The 18,260-nt window shown below is 50.2% G+C and overlaps 6 protein-coding genes across 6 annotated transcripts; 2 read left to right on the top strand and 4 right to left on the bottom strand.

Moving 5' to 3' along the window:
- Nucleotides 1–196: 196 nt before the first annotated feature.
- Nucleotides 197–1,775, bottom strand: N7518_001543 (arylsulfotransferase family protein; the record flags this gene model as incomplete). The annotated part of the gene is made up of 2 exons (XM_057182471.1): nucleotides 197–880; nucleotides 942–1,775. 2 exons carry the CDS (start codon nucleotides 1,773–1,775, stop codon nucleotides 197–199), a joined length of 1,518 nt encoding a protein of 505 aa, XP_057043921.1.
- Nucleotides 1,776–2,759: 984 nt separating this feature from the next.
- On the bottom strand, nucleotides 2,760–3,515 carry N7518_001542 (GNAT family N-acetyltransferase; the record flags this gene model as incomplete). The annotated part of the gene is made up of 2 exons (XM_057182470.1): nucleotides 2,760–3,070; nucleotides 3,125–3,515. The coding sequence occupies 2 exons, from the start codon at nucleotides 3,513–3,515 to the stop codon at nucleotides 2,760–2,762; spliced, it is 702 nt and encodes a 233-aa protein (XP_057043920.1).
- Nucleotides 3,516–3,862: 347 nt separating this feature from the next.
- N7518_001541 (uncharacterized protein) lies at nucleotides 3,863–5,269 on the top strand (the record flags this gene model as incomplete). The annotated part of the gene is made up of 4 exons (XM_057182469.1): nucleotides 3,863–4,058; nucleotides 4,112–4,462; nucleotides 4,519–5,181; nucleotides 5,229–5,269. The coding sequence occupies 4 exons, from the start codon at nucleotides 3,863–3,865 to the stop codon at nucleotides 5,267–5,269; spliced, it is 1,251 nt and encodes a 416-aa protein (XP_057043919.1).
- Nucleotides 5,270–5,505: 236 nt separating this feature from the next.
- On the bottom strand, nucleotides 5,506–9,580 carry N7518_001540 (ABC transporter ATP-binding protein; the record flags this gene model as incomplete). The annotated part of the gene is made up of 3 exons (XM_057182468.1): nucleotides 5,506–8,519; nucleotides 8,578–9,496; nucleotides 9,545–9,580. 3 exons carry the CDS (start codon nucleotides 9,578–9,580, stop codon nucleotides 5,506–5,508), a joined length of 3,969 nt encoding a protein of 1,322 aa, XP_057043918.1.
- A 695-nt stretch (nucleotides 9,581–10,275) lies between these two features.
- On the bottom strand, nucleotides 10,276–11,656 carry N7518_001539 (GNAT family N-acetyltransferase; the record flags this gene model as incomplete). Its single annotated transcript, XM_057182467.1, has 2 exons — nucleotides 10,276–10,638; nucleotides 10,691–11,656. The coding sequence occupies 2 exons, from the start codon at nucleotides 11,654–11,656 to the stop codon at nucleotides 10,276–10,278; spliced, it is 1,329 nt and encodes a 442-aa protein (XP_057043917.1).
- An 828-nt stretch (nucleotides 11,657–12,484) lies between these two features.
- Nucleotides 12,485–18,229, top strand: N7518_001538 (uncharacterized protein; the record flags this gene model as incomplete). The annotated part of the gene is made up of 2 exons (XM_057182466.1): nucleotides 12,485–12,835; nucleotides 12,884–18,229. 2 exons carry the CDS (start codon nucleotides 12,485–12,487, stop codon nucleotides 18,227–18,229), a joined length of 5,697 nt encoding a protein of 1,898 aa, XP_057043916.1.
- Between the last annotated feature and the right edge of the window lie 31 nt (nucleotides 18,230–18,260).

Genomic DNA, 18,260 nt, shown 5'->3' with positions numbered 1-18,260 from the left:
CGACTCTGCTCTCACACCTGTTTCGCAGGCAGGGCTGTCGGTGCCCCTGTCCCCATTGCAGGGTCCCCTCTTTAGTATGTAGAAGTTTGCTCTCTCATAAAAGCTGAAAATGGTACTCTAGAAAGACTGGTACAGTCCACGTTCTTCATTGTCTATTATCACTAAAATTACAAGATATTGCAATCATATGTGAAACCTAGCACTGACTCTGCACGGGTACAATTCTGGAAACGCCTTTCTGGATCCCCAAGCCGTGAGCTTCCACTTGAACATACCCAAGATGTCCTTTGATGCTCGCCACGGTCTCAAATCCTGTCTTCCGTGCCATGGCGACCGGACTCAGTTCCAAACGAGTAGCACCCCCAAAGACCTTCCACTGTTGATGCTCAGTGGCTCCGTTCCAACTCATATAAACATTGGTCTTGTTGCTGCTTTTCTCAATACAAGAGAATACATCGGGGGGAGTTGCGGGGACGCCGACCCAGGGGGAGCGATAGGCACGGTAACTTGAAACGACACCATCGAATCCAAACTGAGCAGTCATGATACAAGAACCGTTGGCATTATACTCCTTGATTTTAGGATTTGATCCGTAGCCCATCACAACGTGATTTGCAGGTAATAATTGTGTGTTTCCTTGAGAAGTCGAAAAGATCTCATCGCGTTGATCGTACAGAGTTCGGACAGGGGAGACCTTGCGAGTGGCTAGATTGACGCTCATAAATATGCCTTCGGTGTGATCAGTCCCGTTCTGGACATCGGAGTTGGCATTGTCAAAAATGCTAAGAATGAGTGCATTTTCGGTCTCGTCATGAATGCGGGCGTCGTGTTGGTAACTGAATTTGATTCCGTTGAGTTCAAAGTCGCCGCCACTTTGACCCTATTGTATGTTATTAGTATATGGGCCACAATTTAACACACTTGAAGAAGATGATATTTACCTGTAGCGTCCAGTCCACCGATCCATCCTTCGCGATCTTGAACAGCGAACAGTAGTAACGAGAAGAAATGAGGTACGTTCCATCTTGAAACTTGTCCACTGAGTTGATATGAAAGTAGCCGTAGGGAGAGCTGCTGTTGTGTCCCCAGTCTCGAACAGGGTAGAATGGCTGTACATGTTCCAAGGGAATCTGATCGATATGGTCTAGGGCACTCCAGCGGAAAAGTATCTCATTGGTCTTGACGTCGATCTCGTAGAAGAGCGAGTCAGCGATCCAACCGTTCTTGGGGCCTCCCACAGAACTGAGATCAGTCTGGGTGACATTGTAGCCGGTGACCAGCATTGTCCCATCAGACGTCATTGTATTCTCGTGGATGTCAATCCATGATACGAAAGAGGAGCTGTCAATGCTGCCTAAGGCCTTGTAGTTGTTGTTTGTCACGGAGACATTATAGATACTTCGATAGGACTCATCCAAGACTTGAATAATGCCGTATCCCCATCCGAACGGCTCTGGGACTCCAAGGCCGTTGAAGAACGTCAGGACAGGCTTCCCATCCAGCTTCTGTACTCGGAAATCCTGTAGATCACCGGGCGGGCTCTGCCAGACAAGCTCATTACTGTCCGACATTATAAACACGCTGTACTGATGTGCGTTCCATGATTGGTCAAAGAAGAGGTATCCGGGGCTGGTAGGTCCGGATTTGGAGATTTTGAGATTCGGAGGCTGGTGAGGGCTGGACTTGAAGGTCTGCCAGGGCCAAGTGGTGTTCTCAGCAACAACAAGGGTAGCTTGGAGCCCGCAAAGGGTGGCAAAGGCGGAAGAAAGACGCATGGCAAAATCAACTTCCCTGCAAGAGTGGACTGCTGCTTCTTTTCAAACTCAAATAAATATATCACCAGAATTACTCAGAAATACCCGCGTCCAGCCGATATCGGCCAGCCAAATCACTCCCTGATATGAGTGATTTAATGTCTGCTGAAATGTTATTAGGATCGCCTAGAGAACTGAAGAATTCAGGTTGGTAGTCTAGGTCCATGGGTATACAGACGGGTTTGTGGACCATCTGATAATCCTTGATCAGATAAGATCAGCGGCCCCACATTGATATTTCCGTACGATACAGGGGTCCGCTTGGTATTACAGGTATTTCGCGGTATCAGTAAAAGTTAATGCACGCCACGCCACGCCACTCCAGGGACTGATCGACACTTGCCGAGGTGGTCCTGGTGGAGTTCGCTTATAGTACGGAGTACTCTGTATGTTACGACTTCATAACATGTTCCTTGGAGGTCGAATCCCTTGAAGATGTACTGACCCCTTGTTATCTCCACACTAATGTCCTAACCCACATGGATGCAAAAACTGCTATTGAATCAATACGATAAATTTTTGAAGTCAGGGAATGGCGGCGGCACAAAAGAGTACCCCTGTTGTCATTTTTGACTCGATAATAATTAGATTGATAAAAGGTTTCCACACCCGTGGACATTTAATAACCAAGAATACGCCAAGTCTTGGCTTTGGCTGTCTGTCTCCGCTTGGGCCTCCGAGTAATTTCTAGGCTCCTTACCAAGACTGTTGGAAAAGGGATGGCCAGTTTCACCATCTGATTGCTCCGGAACTGGTCGGAGTTCTCGCTCATTCGGGAAACTTAGGTTTCGGGACACATTTTACACACCCTAGGCTAGGGAAGTATGTCGTACAGTGTTCTCACCACATGAGGGGGTCTCTTGGCGTCGAAAAATAAGAACTTGGCATGCAATACGGCATGTGGCATCTGCCGTGCATTGAAGGTCTAAAATAATATGTAGATACCTATGTAGCTTTCACAGATGGACTCTTGTCCGCCGCCCATTCCTCAAATGTCATGTTTCCCGTAGCTATGGGCATTTTCACCATGAGTGGTGCTCGAACCTCTTTGTCGACCCTGGTAATTTCAGGCTTGAATAGGATGTCCTCCGAGAGAGTTTGGAAGCCAAGTTTTTGATACAACGGGACTCCTTCCACCGTCGACTCAAGGTAAATCGGTACATTCAGCTGCTCTGCCACGCTCATTCCCCATTGCATAAGCTGTGATCCGACACCTTTACCTTGGTATTCGGGATGCACTGCAACGGTGTGGCAGTCTATCTCCGGTCAACATACTGTCATTTTCAATATAAGGATCGGTGACCACTCACACACATGCCTCTTGGGGCCAATCCACTTCTCCCTCTTCTCCCAAAGCTGTCTCAAAAACCCTTCGGCACGCTCTCGTTGGTCACCCTCCAACCATCCAATCCACGGCTTCTGACGCTCTTCAGCGGTCCTTTCCCGCCAGTAGACTTGCCAGGTTGCCATGCCGGCGATTTTACCGGTGTCGGTGTCAATGCATTGGAAAGTGTGCTCCATGCTCAATCCTTTCCAATATTCCAGAGTCCCTTCCGTGTGAACTTTGCGGAAAGCCTCATCGTTGAGATCGGTTCCTGGGTAGATGAGATCTAGGATCAATTGGCCTTTGAAAGCAGCAAACCAGACATCGTAGATGGCCCGGATATCGGGGAGAGTGGCGGGGACAACAACGAAGCCCATATTGAGTACAGAAAAGAATGTTATGATTTATTGAGAAATCGGAAAGAGTTGAAAAATGTAGCAGTGTATGTATCGAGTGCATCTGTATTCAACAAATTATAAGTTTCCTGGTGCCAAGACTCCCGAAGTCGGATCTGATAAGACAAAGTTGCACTGAAATTTAAAGTTACATACATGCGTAATTGGGGCTGTATTTCCTCCGGGTCGGGTATTGAGACATTTGACCTAGTCATGTTGGTCCGATCAGTTGCTCGGGTCGATTTGCCGGCTACTTTGACTTCTTTTCTTTCCCCCATCCCCGTAACTCCTCTATTATTACCCAAAAGCTCATTATACTGATCGCCGCTATGCCTAGTCTCGAGGAACAGCCGCCCTTCAAGGTTCTCATTGTCGGAGGGTCTTATTCCGGTTTGGCCGCGACTCTGAACCTCGTTGACCTGTGTCATGGACGGAAATGCCGATTCAGCCTGGATGAAAATGACCAGGGCCCGGGGAACATGATTCCTGTGCAAGTAACCATTGTGGACGAGCGCGATGGATATTGTACGTGTATCGTGTTGGGATCTGAAAGCATGTCACTGACATAATTATTTTAGACCATCTGATCGGACTGCCCTTGGCCATAGCTTCCAACGCTGATGCTAGCACATTCTGGAAAAAGTTCGAGGATATCCCCGCTCTCCAGTCCCCCGATATCAATCATATCCAAGGACGAGTAGACTCGATAGACTGCAAGTCCCGAATTGCGCGGATCCGTCAAAATACTGCAAATGACGGGCACAAGATTGTCGAAGAAAAATACGACTACATGATTGCGTGTTCGGGCTTGCGAAGAGAGTGGCCTAGTGCGCCTAAGTCTTTGACTCGGGAGGCATATCTTGCTGAAACTGCAGACTCTGTGCAGACTATCGAGAAAGCCGCGGAAGGCGTGGTTATTATCGGAGGCGGTACGTGACACCATCTTCTTTCATCTGAGTAATACTAATTGATTTGTTTGTCGCAGGTGCTGTCGGTATTGAGATCGCCGCCGAGATCAAGATGCTCCAACCTCAGGCAAAGGTGACACTCGTTCACTCTCGGCAACAGCTACTCTCCTCTGAGGACCTCCCCGATGATTTCAAAGCAAAGGCACTTGAAATGCTAAAAGAGTCCAAGGTCGAAGTGGTGTTGGGAGCACGCGTCCAGGATACAGTTCTCGGTAGCGAATCTTCTCCGGCAAAATACACGCTCAAGCTCTCAGATGGTCGAGAGCTCGTTGCCGACCATGTTATCAATGCCGTGTCACGGTTCACACCAACATCGTCATACCTTCCCAAGGATGCCTGCGATCCCGAAGGATATGTCCAAATCACGCCCGGTCTTCAGTTTTCCGCAGATGTCCCCAACAAGAAATATCACTACGCTGCCGGTGATATTGCATCCTGGTCTGGTATTAAGCGTGGTGGAGCGGCGATGCACCAGGCGCACTTCGCAGTTGTCAATATCCACCAGCAGATGTTAGCGGAGCGGTACAATACAGAACCCAAATTCGTGGAGTTGGTTGAAGTAGCCCCAATGATGGCTTTGGCCCTTGGAAAAACCGCTGTTGGGTACTTCCCGGCCATGGGACTGTCCTCGGGCGACGAGGTTCGTAACATGTTCTTCAATGACGATCTAGGATATGAAAGTAAGTTGAAGAGCTTCCACCCAGATTTATTGAGCTAATAAAAGCAGTTTGTTGGAAATGGATGCGTTTGGGAGAAGCAACCGAGTAATGATTCAAGCCGATAGAAAAGTCACGAAACGATATATAGTGTTACCTGTCAGATCGATTTAGAAGAAAAGAGTGCATTTCAATCCAAATACCAAGTACAAAAGAGTGAAAGAAAAAGGAAAACTATCTGTGTGCCCTGTCCTCCAGTTTTGTACCTGTCCTTCTTGTGAACTGAGATTAAACAATATAGATCTATATCAACAAAACAAGAAGAGAACCCCAGCTATCTACCTTTTCTTATTCACCATCCACTGTCTGGTTCAAGGCATTGACCCTGTAGGTCTCGCTCCGCTCGACCAGCTGGGCGTGAGTGCCTTGCTCAACACAACGCCCGTCCTCAATCAGGAAAATAACGTCCGCCTTACGAATCGTGTACAAACGATGAGCAATCGCTATCACTGTCATGTTCTTGGTTGCCTTCTCCAATCCATCCTGAAGCAATCGCTCAGACTCAGCATCCAAAGCACTGGTCGACTCGTCTAGGAGCAACAGCTTCGGCTTTCGGATCAGCGCCCGTGCAATAGCCAGCCGCTGCTTCTGACCTCCGGACAGGCGATCACCATTTGGCCCGCAGTGTGTATCGTATCCATCCGGAAGCTGCGCGATGACGTCGTAAATATTGGCTAATTGGCAAGCTTCGTCCAACTCCTCTTGCGTAACTTCGTGGCCAGGTCGTGCGCCAAGAGCAAGATTGAAGCGAATAGTTCCTTCGAACAAAATACTTTGTTGTGGTACATATGCAATGGAGTCACGGAAGGAAATGTCACCGTAGGCAACGTCTCGGCCATCAACATGAATGGTGCCTGATGCGGGGGAATAGAGGCGCTCGACAAGTGAAATGATGGTGGATTTTCCAGCACCACTAGGTCCGACCAAAGCGGCAAACTGACCCGGCTTGACATTCAGATCCAAACCATGAAGCACAAGGGCATCTGGCCGTGCGGGATACGCAAAACGGACCTGTTTGAAGGAGACACTGATGCCATTGCGAGTGTCGTCGACCTTCTCGCGGGTGACAGCCGTGGACTCGACGTCACTCGTCGACTGCAAAAGCTTGCTAGGCAGTGTTCGGATAGGGGCTGACAGTTTCTTCGTGGTTCCAAGGTCTAGCAAATTTAACAATCGGCGGGTGGCCTGGAAGGCTCGCGAGACATCGGGGGCTAGGGCAAACATCTGTCCCCACAGCTGTGAGCTGACAAGCAGCGCTAGCTGGACGATGAAGAACTGTGTCTGAGAATAATATCCTGCAATGATGTTTTTCGCTCCCCACCAATATGCCAGGCTGTATAGGAAGTTGCTGAGACCGTACCCGATGGCAAGCCAGATATTGGCCCAGGCACTTTGGCGGGTTATCTCTTTCATGGGTGCCGCCAACGAACGACGGTATGTTCCCATAATCTCTTCTTCCACAGAGAGAGACATGACAGTCTTGATAGAGTTGACAGCCTCCACGGTAATTCCCACGGACCGAGCAAAAGCCTCCAAGTGGCGCTCTTCAAACTGTGCTAGTGAGGTAACGCGCATCCAGCCAGCGGCCAGCAGCAAAGGTACCACGGCAAGACAGACAAGGGCAATGCGCCAAGCGATAATGTGCGACATAATGATAGCGGCGAATAGGTTGATGAGAATAGACAACATTGTACACACAACGGAGCCAGTCAGACCTGCAAGAGCGTTGCTGTCCTTCGTGATCAAGGAAAGCAGCAAAGAGGGGTTGCGGTCATTGGATTCGTGCCATTGGAGGTCTTGCTCGAGGATAGATCGCAGTGAAAGAACTCGCACTTTGTAGATCACATTCTCTGCCATCCAACCGAAGAGAGACCAGCTCACCAAATTTGCAAAGAATTCAATGATGGCGAGGACAAAGAACATAAGCCCATAGAACTCTCCAGCATCGCGGATATTCTGAGGCTCCTCACAGCCACTCAACTTACTCACGACATTACCAAAGATCACTGCCGAAGCACAGTATGTGCCGCCAATGACAACGGCGCCGGTCACGGCGGGGAACAGAACAAATGCATACGGTCGGAACATAGAGCCTAGGGAGCTGACTGTTGAGGAAAATGACCTGTGTGAGTCGACAACACCGCCGGTTTCTTTCGACTTGGAGTCTTGGGCAACAGAAGTATCGATCGTCTCATCTTTATCGGGGATTTCATCGGCCACGGAAAGACAGGGTTCAACCTTTTCTGTGATTTGATTGACAGGCGACACCGATCGGGTGGATGTTCCCTCTTGAGCGTTGTCAACATTGAGATTCTGAAGGCGAATCAGCTCTGCGTAAGCACCATTGGCTGCCTGTAGCTCCGTATGAGTGCCTTGTTCAACAAGCTTTCCTTGTCTCATGACGATGATATTGTCCGCGTTTCTGATGGTAGATAGACGATGCGCAATGGTAATAACAGTTCGCCCCACGGCCACGGTATCCAAGGCTCTCTGAATGCGCATTTCTGTCGCCGAGTCCAAAGATGCTGTGGCTTCATCGAGGATGAGGATTCGGGGGTCTTTCACCAAGGCCCGGGCCAAAGAGATACGTTGCTTCTGTCCGCCACTGATCAGGTTCCCGCTGGAACCAACTGAAGTACCGTAACCTTCTTGGAGCTTTTCAATAAACTTGTTGGCATCGGCCAGTTTGGAAGCATCTTCGACCAGTCTTACCACCTCTTGTGCCTGATCACCGTGTTCAAGAGCGGCGGAAGCAAGAGATTGCCCCTCCCTTGCAGCGGCAGCAATTTCAACCAGCGCGGTGCCAGTCAGAATCGGTTGAAGATGAGTGTGTGCAGGGGAATTGATCAGGCCCATGGCAATGTTCTCAAAAATTGATCGATCGAGAAGACAAGGCTCTTGCTGGACAAGACTGATATAGCTCCTCAATGCACGTACATTCAGGTCTTTGACATCATGTCCATCCAATAAAACGGTTCCTTCGGTCGCATCGTAGAATCTTGTTGCTAGCCCAGCAACGGTGGATTTTCCACTCCCAGACAAGCCGACGATGGCAGTTTGTTGACCGGCAGGGCAGGAAAGGGATAGATTCTGAAGGACTGGTTTATCTGGGCGAGAAGGGAACCGGAATGAAACGTCGCGCAGCTCAATATGGCCCTTGATCTCCGACAATACTTCTCCATCCTTTGAAGTGCCATCAATTGTGGATGAGTGCTCTATATCAGCCTTCAATTTTGAAAAGGCAACCGAAGCAGCGTCGAAGCTTTGGATGAAAGGTGCGACTGTGCTGAGGATCAAGGACGCTGATAGATAGAAGTAGTCAGCGAGTGGTCAACCAAATTCACGGATAGAGATGCTTACCATCGACTAGAATAAAAATCACAGTATATGTTGCCCCGACGGTGATGCCACCAGCATCGGACTCTACCGAGTCCGCAATCTGCCTTGACCCCTGCCAGAAGGCGAGTGCATTGGCCGAGAAAGCAATAAAGTAAAGCAAACCAGCCTGGGTGGCCGCGGCAATTGATTTGCGAATTCCAGCAATCCTGGACGGGTTCAAAAACTCGATAAACTTCTCCTCGAGCCGCGCGTTGGCCGAGAAAGCATGAACAACCATCGTGTTGGAAAATGCCTCCAGTGCCACTGAGGATGCCTTGGTCATGCTTTCCAGTGCGCGACCAAAGTACTTTTGCACAAAATATCCTCCTAACAGAGACATGATCAAGTAGGCGGGAGTCAAGGAGACCAACATTCCAGCCAACTTGGGATCCTTGATGAAAGCCACGACGTACGCGGTGACGAAAAAGGCAAGACTGTTGATCACGATTCCGACCTTTTCAGATGTTCCCTGCTGCACGGTGGTAATATCACCGGTAATTCTCGAAGATGCCTCGCCAGCTGGGAGATTGTCGAAGAAGGCCACATCTTGGCGGAGAAGGGCTTTGAAATATTTTTCACGCAGACGCTGAGCCAGTCGCTCGCCAGTCAGATTCCAGCTAAACACATAAATATATATCAAAAAGAGGTAGGCAATGCCGATGTAGACAATCAACAAGACTTTCTTGTTAATACTATCTTGGTATGAGTTGCTATTGGTGTCGTTGGCGTTGCAGGTCGTCGAGTTCATCTCATCCACCAATTGACCAAACACAATCGACATGATCGGAAAAGGAATTCCGGAAGCAATTGCGGAGACAAGGCCCAGGATAAGGAGGGCGATATCTGATGTGCTAGGCTCGCCATAGACAAACAGGCGAAAGAAGACAGCTTTCTCCCTCCACTGTAACGATATTAGCTTGAGAATCCTAAGCATCTAGGGGTGACATACGCTGCGCTTCTGCGCTGGTGCATCTTCGGCAGCCATAATAAAAATTTATCTATCGGCGTGAATAGATGCGAACATTAGGAAGATCATTTGCTATTTTATCCCGAAAGTAAATGCAGTGGCAGAAATCCATGCACTCCACTCGTCGAATGACTCGATTACCAAGAATTTACAGTGAAAAGCCGACGTCGGACAATACGTAATATTGAACCCTTTATCAGATCGACTAGTAAATAAAACCGGCAAGAGCCAAGAGTATGTATTTGTTGTTTTTTTTGTTTTGGGCTTGGAGGTTCTTGGGGGTGGGCCTGGGGTGGGCTTGGGGTTGGGCCGAGAATGCCGTATGCCCTTCGTCCGAGCAAAGGCTTCTCTTGGGAAGGTTTGCCAATTTCTAAGGATATGCCGATCTCAATATGTGTTCTATTCCGGAATGTTAACCCCGGAGACCTGCTTGGCTGCTGTTGCGGATTTTTACCTTTTAGGGTAAGTGGGGAAAATTACAACTGTCAAACTCAAAACATCGGGTCCCAGGGGTCCCGGGGACATCCCGAATCTGATTAGATTACGCTTTGTTTACTGTCGTGAATAGATCTGCTTGGCTTCATTGCTACCTAACTAGGTAATTGTGGACTAATGGGTTACGTACGAATCTACGTCGGTATACGTCTGAAGTCTTGCTCACGAGTCCATAATATGCATAATACAATCACATCATATTTCACATTTTCCAACTATCACAACTTCAATGAGCGGAATGGATTGCGATCGAGAGTATCAGACCCGTCAAATCGTAGGGGTGCTACATGGAAGAATTTTTCCCTGCTACCAAGGATGAGCGCCGACCGTTTATGTGGCAGATCGACCAGCTTGGCTAGGTTCATGCCCGTAGCATGGTCGTAGGTCAGAGGGGCGAGATTCGAGTATTTTGGCTCTCCAGTCACAAACTCCGTACGTGGATCATCCAGGAAGATGTAATGCATCAATCCAGACCACCACGCAATCGTGCGGTGCGGGCCCCGGAAACGCTCATCGCCGACCAGCGAATGGCGGCCTCTGTCCCAGTCACCAGCATCGTAATACGCACCAAGATGGTCCTCCTGTAATTTAATTTAGCTATGGTCGGGTTGCTGGAGAAAATAGAAACCATACCTTTGTCCAGTATATCTCATGATAGGAAAAGAAAGTGTCGTTGAACTTGGCCAGCACAGCGATCTGATGGGGATCCTCCTGAATTTTGCGCAAGTATTCACGATGTTGGTCCAAAGTACCAGTCTCGTTCCACCCCTGAGCCACTCGAGGGTCATTCTGCCACTTATTGAAAAGCCCCAGATGTTCGTCGTTTGTGTAGTCTAGCGCATAGACTGAGAAAAACTCGTTCAAGTGTGGAATGTAGCGACTGTAAATGCGAGAGCCGGGGGATGGCTTTGGTGGCCGTACCGGGTGAAGGGCATGTACTCGACGCTCGGGGAAACCGGTGGTGACTGTGTGTTGGCGCGGTCGGGAAGGGTAGTTGCTCAACGGCTTTCGCATATAGCTGTAAATGCCCGGGTCAGCCACCCAGGCTGGACGGGTACCGAAGGGTGAGCCAGCTCCTTGCCAGAAGCTACTGCGGGAAAATACCAGCTGTCCGAGATGACTAGTGGTGACTGGGATGGGCTTCCCTGGTGCAGCAGATGGTTCGGGGTGCGCAATTGCCAAACCCACGGCCTGTAGCTCGTGTGCAAGTATATCACTCCCACGGCCAGACAGTACGGCACGGAATATCTCGAACTCGCTACGCAGGGTCTCAATGGCATAGACCACATTCCAGATCTGGCCCACTGTTGGTGCCTCCGAGCTTTCCCATGCGATATAGGTAACTGGACTTCTCTGTGCGCGAGCCCAGGGTGAGTTGTTTCCTTCGTCTGGTGTGGAAGAAGAATCGGGCTGGGACAAATCTGTGAACCTCAACGACGCATGGTCCAATGGCTTTGGGGGTGGTATGCCTTCATCCCCGCGAGGGGATCTCAGTAGCTGAAACTTGCGGAGGTTTTTCTCGGTGGATACGACATGCAATTCGTAGGTTGTCTTGTATGGCTCCGGTAGCCGCACCAGGGGGAGAGAACTCAAAGACATGACGTGACGATGCTACTAACTCAGAGGAGAGGCACGAGGGAATAAGTAATCAGATATACAATGTCGGCATTGACCACCTCATCCTCGGTTTATTCCGGCTCGGGGAATTTCTCTATGCGATGTAGGGAATTGATCACCCTTGTCTATGTCCACCAGAGCCCTTGGCTGCTACAAAGGGACCATCCGTGTATCTCAGTATTGCTAATTGGCGCAGACTAGTAACAACAGGGGAAGTCGATCCAGCCTCCCATACATGCTTGAGACGAGAATTTCCAAGGCTGGTTCAAAAATCACCAATGCAATGAATCGACGGATATCCGATGTCGCAGTCAACGTAATCGATCGAGGTGGAAACTTGCGAAAACGGTAACATTGAAGAGGATCGTCATATTGATGACAATCTTCCACCAAAGAAAATATCGAAAGTTTCGAATATGACTGCCATGGCTCTGCAGTAAGGTTTTTAGTGCCAAGGTGGGTCCAGGGTGGCAGTGCTTAGCGTAGACCCTTGGCGTTAGTGTATGGTATGGTATGGTATGGTATAGTATGGTATAGTATGGAGAGTAATTTGCGTTATAACCATACATGGGCTCAGATACATACGTATCCCCACTCTAACGGGCTCCATTGCAATATTGGCAATGAACGTTCGGCACCTGCTCGGATTGTTTCTACCCGTTGTGGCCCTGTTCTGCAGGCACGGGGTTTCTCGCAGGATGCCAAGTCCGTCACTGAAGATCAGCATCAGATAATTTAATCAGATCGTTGCTTCGTAGTCCCCGGAAAAGCCCTAGAGACACTTTCTTGATATTACTATTTTCCAAGGATATGGGTGAATACATCGAGCCCAGTGCGACCCCTTGGGTCAGCGAAGAGTTGAAGCCACAGGATGTTGGCTGGTCCGACTGTATGGCCCTACCAATGCTGCCGGATATAAGACACGAGGAACTTTTCGCGCTGGCTTGGATCCTCCTTCTCTTTCGGGGAACAGTGAGCAGTGAAGATGGAGGCTTTTCTTGGGTAAGCGAGGGCAGTCTCCAAGGAGGTCTCATCTCCGATGTGATTGAGGGGGAAGACAGCTCGCTGAGAACTGCCTTGGATGCAATTCGAAGGCGGGGCAAATTCGACGGAGAATTTTCGGATACACTCTTATGTCGAAATGCCTCCCTTGAGAGTAAAGTAAGTAGATCTAAAATCATAACTGTGATCAGTTGTTAACTTGATTAGTGGACATTTGCTCTGGAAGCAAAGCTCTCGGATGGTGTTGTGTATGTTCGCGGGACTCCGCGGTCCCCGACAGCCACGCAGCCTGTCGAAGCCATCCTACCTGATATCTTCGCCGACCTCATTATTTCTATCGCCAGTGACCTCGATAAGCCCGTGGCTAAGGCCATTCGGATTGGACGGCGAGAGCTGTCACAGTTATGGAAGTGGAACGGGCTAATGGCCCCAACTATCGATCATTGCATCCAAGATATAATCAGTGAAAAAGCTCAAAGTCAACTCGATCGTCCTGCAGTCGTATCTTGGGATGGAGAGATGACCTATGGACAGCTAGAAGAGCGCTCAACAAACCTAGCCAGATATCTAGTTGATCTCGGACTGCAAATTGGCAAGGCTGTTCCACTGTGCTTTGAAAAGTCCATGTGGACAATTGTCGGTGTCCTCGCAGTGATGAAGGCTGGCGGTGCATTGGTTCTCATGGATCCTAGTCAGCCCGAGGGACGACTGAGCACTATCGCTAGCGAGGTTGAGGCTGAGTTTATCTTGACCTCGGAGTTGCAGGCGGAACTAGGATCGCGCATTGTCCCAGGAGGAAAGCAAGTTATTGTTGGCCCGCTGGTCGACGAAGACAAATTGAAATCACTCTCGGTAGACCTACCTGTGGTCCCAGCGTCGTCAACCCTTTACATCCAGTTCACCTCCGGTAGTACTGGCAAGCCTAAGGGTGTAGTCATTTCTCACTCCAACTACACTAGTGGTGCAGTACCTCGCGCCGCAGCTGTGGGATACAAAGAGCACTCGCGAGTGCTCGACTTCCCCTCGTATGCATTCGATGTCAGTGTTGACTGCATGCTGTGCACTTTGGCCAACGGAGGCTGCATTTGTGTGCCCTCAGAAGACCAACGAGTCAACGACCTCAGCGACGCCATTCGCGGATTGAATGTAAACATGGCGCACATGACACCATCGGTTGCACGTGTCTTGGCTCCTGATATCATGCCATCGCTGGAGGTCATTGGCCTTGGTGGTGAGTCAATCTCTGCTAGCGATGCGGCCGAATGGGGTCAGAAGACGAAGGTCGTGATCGCATATGGACCATCGGAGTGCACTGTTGGTTGCACAATCAACAACGACATCCCTCCCGGTCGATCGTACACCAGTATCGGACAGGGAGTCGGAGGCACAACATGGGTGGTAGATCCATCCAACCACGACCGATTGATGCCCATCGGCGCCGTAGGAGAACTGCTTGTCGAAGGCCCCGTGGTCGGTGATGGATACCTCAATAATCCAGAGAAAACCGCCGAGGTTTTCATCGAGGACCCGGCATGGTTGCTTGAGGGTGGGGGAGATGTGCCAGGTCGCAAGGGTCGTCTCTACAAGACCGGTGACCTGGTAAGATATGACCCTGATGCCTCAGGCAGTGTTGTTTTCATCGGCCGTGCCGATCAACAGGTGAAACTGCGCGGCCAGCGCGTGGAACTGGGCGAAATCGAGCACCACGTCCGAAATTACTTCCCCGCTGGAGCAAGTGTCGCAGCGGAAGTGATCTTTCCTGGGGGGAAGAAAGCCGATGCCACATTGATTGTCTTTGTGGCAGAGGAAAAGAGTGATAAGACGGGCACAATCAGCGAGATCATCTCATTTTCAAGTTCATTCCAAAAGCTGATCGCTGGTATTGACGATGTTCTCGCCTCAAACCTGCCCCGGTATATGATCCCCACCGCATATATACCACTCAATCACATGCCACTTTTAGTGTCGCTCAAGACAGACCGGAAGCAGCTGCGTGCTCTCGGGAACGGCCTGACAAGGCGACATATTGCAGAGCTTAGATTGTCCACAGTTGTCAAATTAACACCCCGGACAGAGATGGAGCGCAAGCTCCACGGCCTATGGTTGAAGATATTTGGTGATGAGGCAGAGATCGGGGTCAACGACCACTTCTTCAGCCTCGGAGGTGACTCATTGAAAGCCATGAAGTTGGTAGCTGCTGCGCGAGAGCAGCTTCTTGCTATTCAAGTCACTGATATTTTCCAATCGCCTATTCTTGAGCATCTAGCCCTCAAAGTGAAACAGGTTGAGAACAAAGCTCCAGTGGAGGTTCCCCCATTTTCGCTACTTCCAGCACACTGGGAAGCCGACGCTGCGCGGGTTGAAGTGGCTTCGCTGTGCAACTTGCATCCTGAAGAGGTGGCTGATGTATATCCCTGCACACCTCTCCAAGAAGCCCTCATGGCTCTCTCCGCGAAGTATACAGATGCCTATGTTGCGCAGAGAGTCATTGAGCTCCAGGATGTTCAAACCGCCACACGACTACAGTCTGCTTTCGAGAGTGTCTCGGTAGACTCCGCGATCCTACGAACAAGGATTGTCCAAGTCCCACGCCGGGGTTTGATGCAGACCGTCGTACGGACCAACACTCCATGGCTCAGTAGCTCCAACTTGGCGGAGTATCTCAGTAGCGATACACTCAAGGGGATGTCTCTGGGAACTGAGCTTGCTCGTTTCGCCATTGTGGACGATGAAGCGACCGGCAAAATCTACATCGTCCTGAGCATTCACCATGCCCTTTATGATGGGTGGTCAATGCCATTGATAGTTGACCGAGTGAATCGCGCCTATCGTGGTGAGAGTATCGGCAGCCCAGCACCGTTCAAGAACTTCATCAGATGGCTTAATGACACTGATCGAGCCTCCACAGAGACATATTGGGCAACTCAACTCGAGGGCGCTACCGCGTTACAATTCCCTCTCATTCCATATACTGGGTATCAAGCGCGTGCGGATTCTCTACTGGAACATTACGTCAAGCTGCCTCGGGCTTCGTCGAGCTCCACAACGAGCATTGCAACCCTTATTCGAGGTGCTTGGAGTCTTTTAGCCGCGTACTACACATCCTCTGATGACGTCGTGTTTGGAGAGACTATGACCGGTCGCACAGCTCCCGTGGCAGCAGTAGAGGAGATCGATGGCCCAATGATCACCACTGTCCCGGTTCGAGTCTGTATCGATCGCAAGGCTCGAGCATCAAGCTATCTTCAGCAGATTCATGATCAAACGGTAGATCGCATTCCTCACGAACACATGGGTCTGCAGCACATTCGACGTTTGAACGCCGATGCTCGAGAGGCGTGTGAATTACGCACAGGCATTGTAATTCACCCAACGGTCGAGGAGAGCGTATCCTCTTCGGAAGAAGAACCAGCCACCGCATTTGTTCCAACCAGCGAGGCAGAGGCCGCCCGTGAAGCGTTGAAATTCAATTCATACGCCCTTATGCTCGTCTTCACCGTTGATCCAAAAGGGTTCCTTGTCATGGCCAGCTTCGACTCGAAAACCATAGATGTCCCGCAGATGGAGCAAGCGCTCGAACAGTTTGATCGGCTGGTGCAGCAGATCCTCGAGGATCCGACTCAGCGAATCCAGCACATTTACGATTCGACAATTGAGACAGATGTTCCAGAACAATGCCGTCTCGCCAAGATTGGCCCGGCGAGCCTCCCTGCGGGGGATCTTTACTCACCTGTCACATCAACTTGGATTGTTAATCCAAATGATCATGAGTCTCTTGTTCCACCTGGTGGGGTGGGTGAGCTGCTCGTTGAAAGCGAAGATGAACTGGCTTCCGGCAACCCAGTTGCCAATCCATCCTGGTTCAAGCAGCCAACAAAGCTGTACACGACAAACCAGCTCGGGAAATATACCAGTGACGGCTCTGTGATTATTATTCGCGCAAAGGACGCGCAAGTCGGTCAACTCAAACCCCGAAACAGAAACCTTAATGGTCGTGCAGCCATCACGACGGTCACGCAGCAAAAGCTCCAACGGGTCTGGAGCCAGGTCTTGGACATTCCCTGCGAGGATATCCTTTTGGATGACAGCTTCTTCGATTTGGGAGGTGACTCCATTCGTGCTATGAAGCTGGTCTCGGAGGCTCGTATGGATGGCCTTGAGCTAACTGTAACCATAATCTTCGATCACCGGTCTCTCTTTGACATGGCCGAACACGCAGTGGAAGCTCAACCATCAGTTGTTACATCGCGGGAATACGCGCCATTCAGCTCACTAGATCTGACCGATGTGGACGCCTTCATCAGCAAGATGACCCCATTGCTTGCCCAGCCCGAGTGGAAGATTGTGGATGCCTATCCAAGTCGCCCGCTCCAGGAAATTGCCGTCCAGGGAACTGTCCAGCTGCCTCGTTATTCCATGCGATACGAACTTTTCTACATGGATACCGTGGTGGATCGCACTCAACTGTTCCAAAGCTGCCAGGAACTTGTCTCTCGGAATGAGATCCTTCGAACTGTGTTCGTGGAGCATGAGGGTATCTCGTTGGGAGTGGTTGTCGATGACCTTCCCTGCCAGATAATTGAATATGAGATTGAAAGTGACGTGGAGGCGTTCAGCCAGAAACTCTGCGATGTGGATGTTCAGTCACGCATTCCCCTCGGATCACCATTTTTGAAATTTCTCTTCGTTCGGCATGTTGACGGGCCCAGCAGCCTGATCATGCGCATCTCTCATGCCCAGTATGATGAGATCTGTCTTCCAATTTTGCTGCAGCAGCTATCGGCATTGTACGAGGGACGACCAGTGCCGAAGAGTCTGCCATTCTCGTCGTATGTCGGCCACGTGACTCGCACTAATCTGCCAGTCAGCATTCCGTACTGGCGTGATCTCCTTCAAGGATCGTCTATGACACGGATCCAACCCGATATCCCTGTGGTGTCTGCAGCTCATTTTGCCATCTCCAAGGATGTCAATATAGCCGCGCGACCACGGGAAATCACAGTCGCAACCCTACCGACAGCGGCTTGGGCGCTGTGCCTCGCGCGACGACTCTCCCTTGATGATGTCACTTTTGGCGAGGTGGTGAGTGGCCGCAACATTGACCTCCCCAACGCTGACGCGGTTGTTGGACCATCATGGCAGTATGTGCCAGTGCGGGTGAAGTTCGCAGATGGATGGAGTGCCATAGATCTTTTGCGGTTTGTCCAGCGACAACATCTCGAGAGCGCGCAATTCGAAGGAATCGGTCTTAAGGAAATTATCAGAGACTGTACCGACTGGCCGGAGACGGTTGATTGGTTTGATTCGGTCGTGCACCAGGATGTTGAGCATGTTGAGGGTTTGTCTTTCATGGCGGCTAGTAGTCGTATGCAGACCATCTACCCGCACTTCGAGCCGTTGCGGGAAATCAAGGTGCAAGCATTCCCTAAGGGGGATACGTTGTGCATCGAAGTTGTCACTGTTGAGTCGTGGTCGGACTTTGCTGTGTCTTTGCTGGATGAGATAGTCGACACTGTTGCGCAGTTGGTGAATCAGGTCCATTCCAGGATTTGACTGTTTGCTAAATTGATTTTTTCGTATCTAT

Source organism: Penicillium psychrosexuale (genome assembly GCF_028828465.1).
Source record: "Penicillium psychrosexuale strain IBT 29551 chromosome Unknown utg000002l, whole genome shotgun sequence".
NCBI lineage: Eukaryota > Fungi > Ascomycota > Eurotiomycetes > Eurotiales > Aspergillaceae > Penicillium > Penicillium psychrosexuale.
The sequence above is the reverse complement of the archived record's forward strand: the minus strand, read 5'-3'. Positions and strand labels throughout refer to the sequence as shown.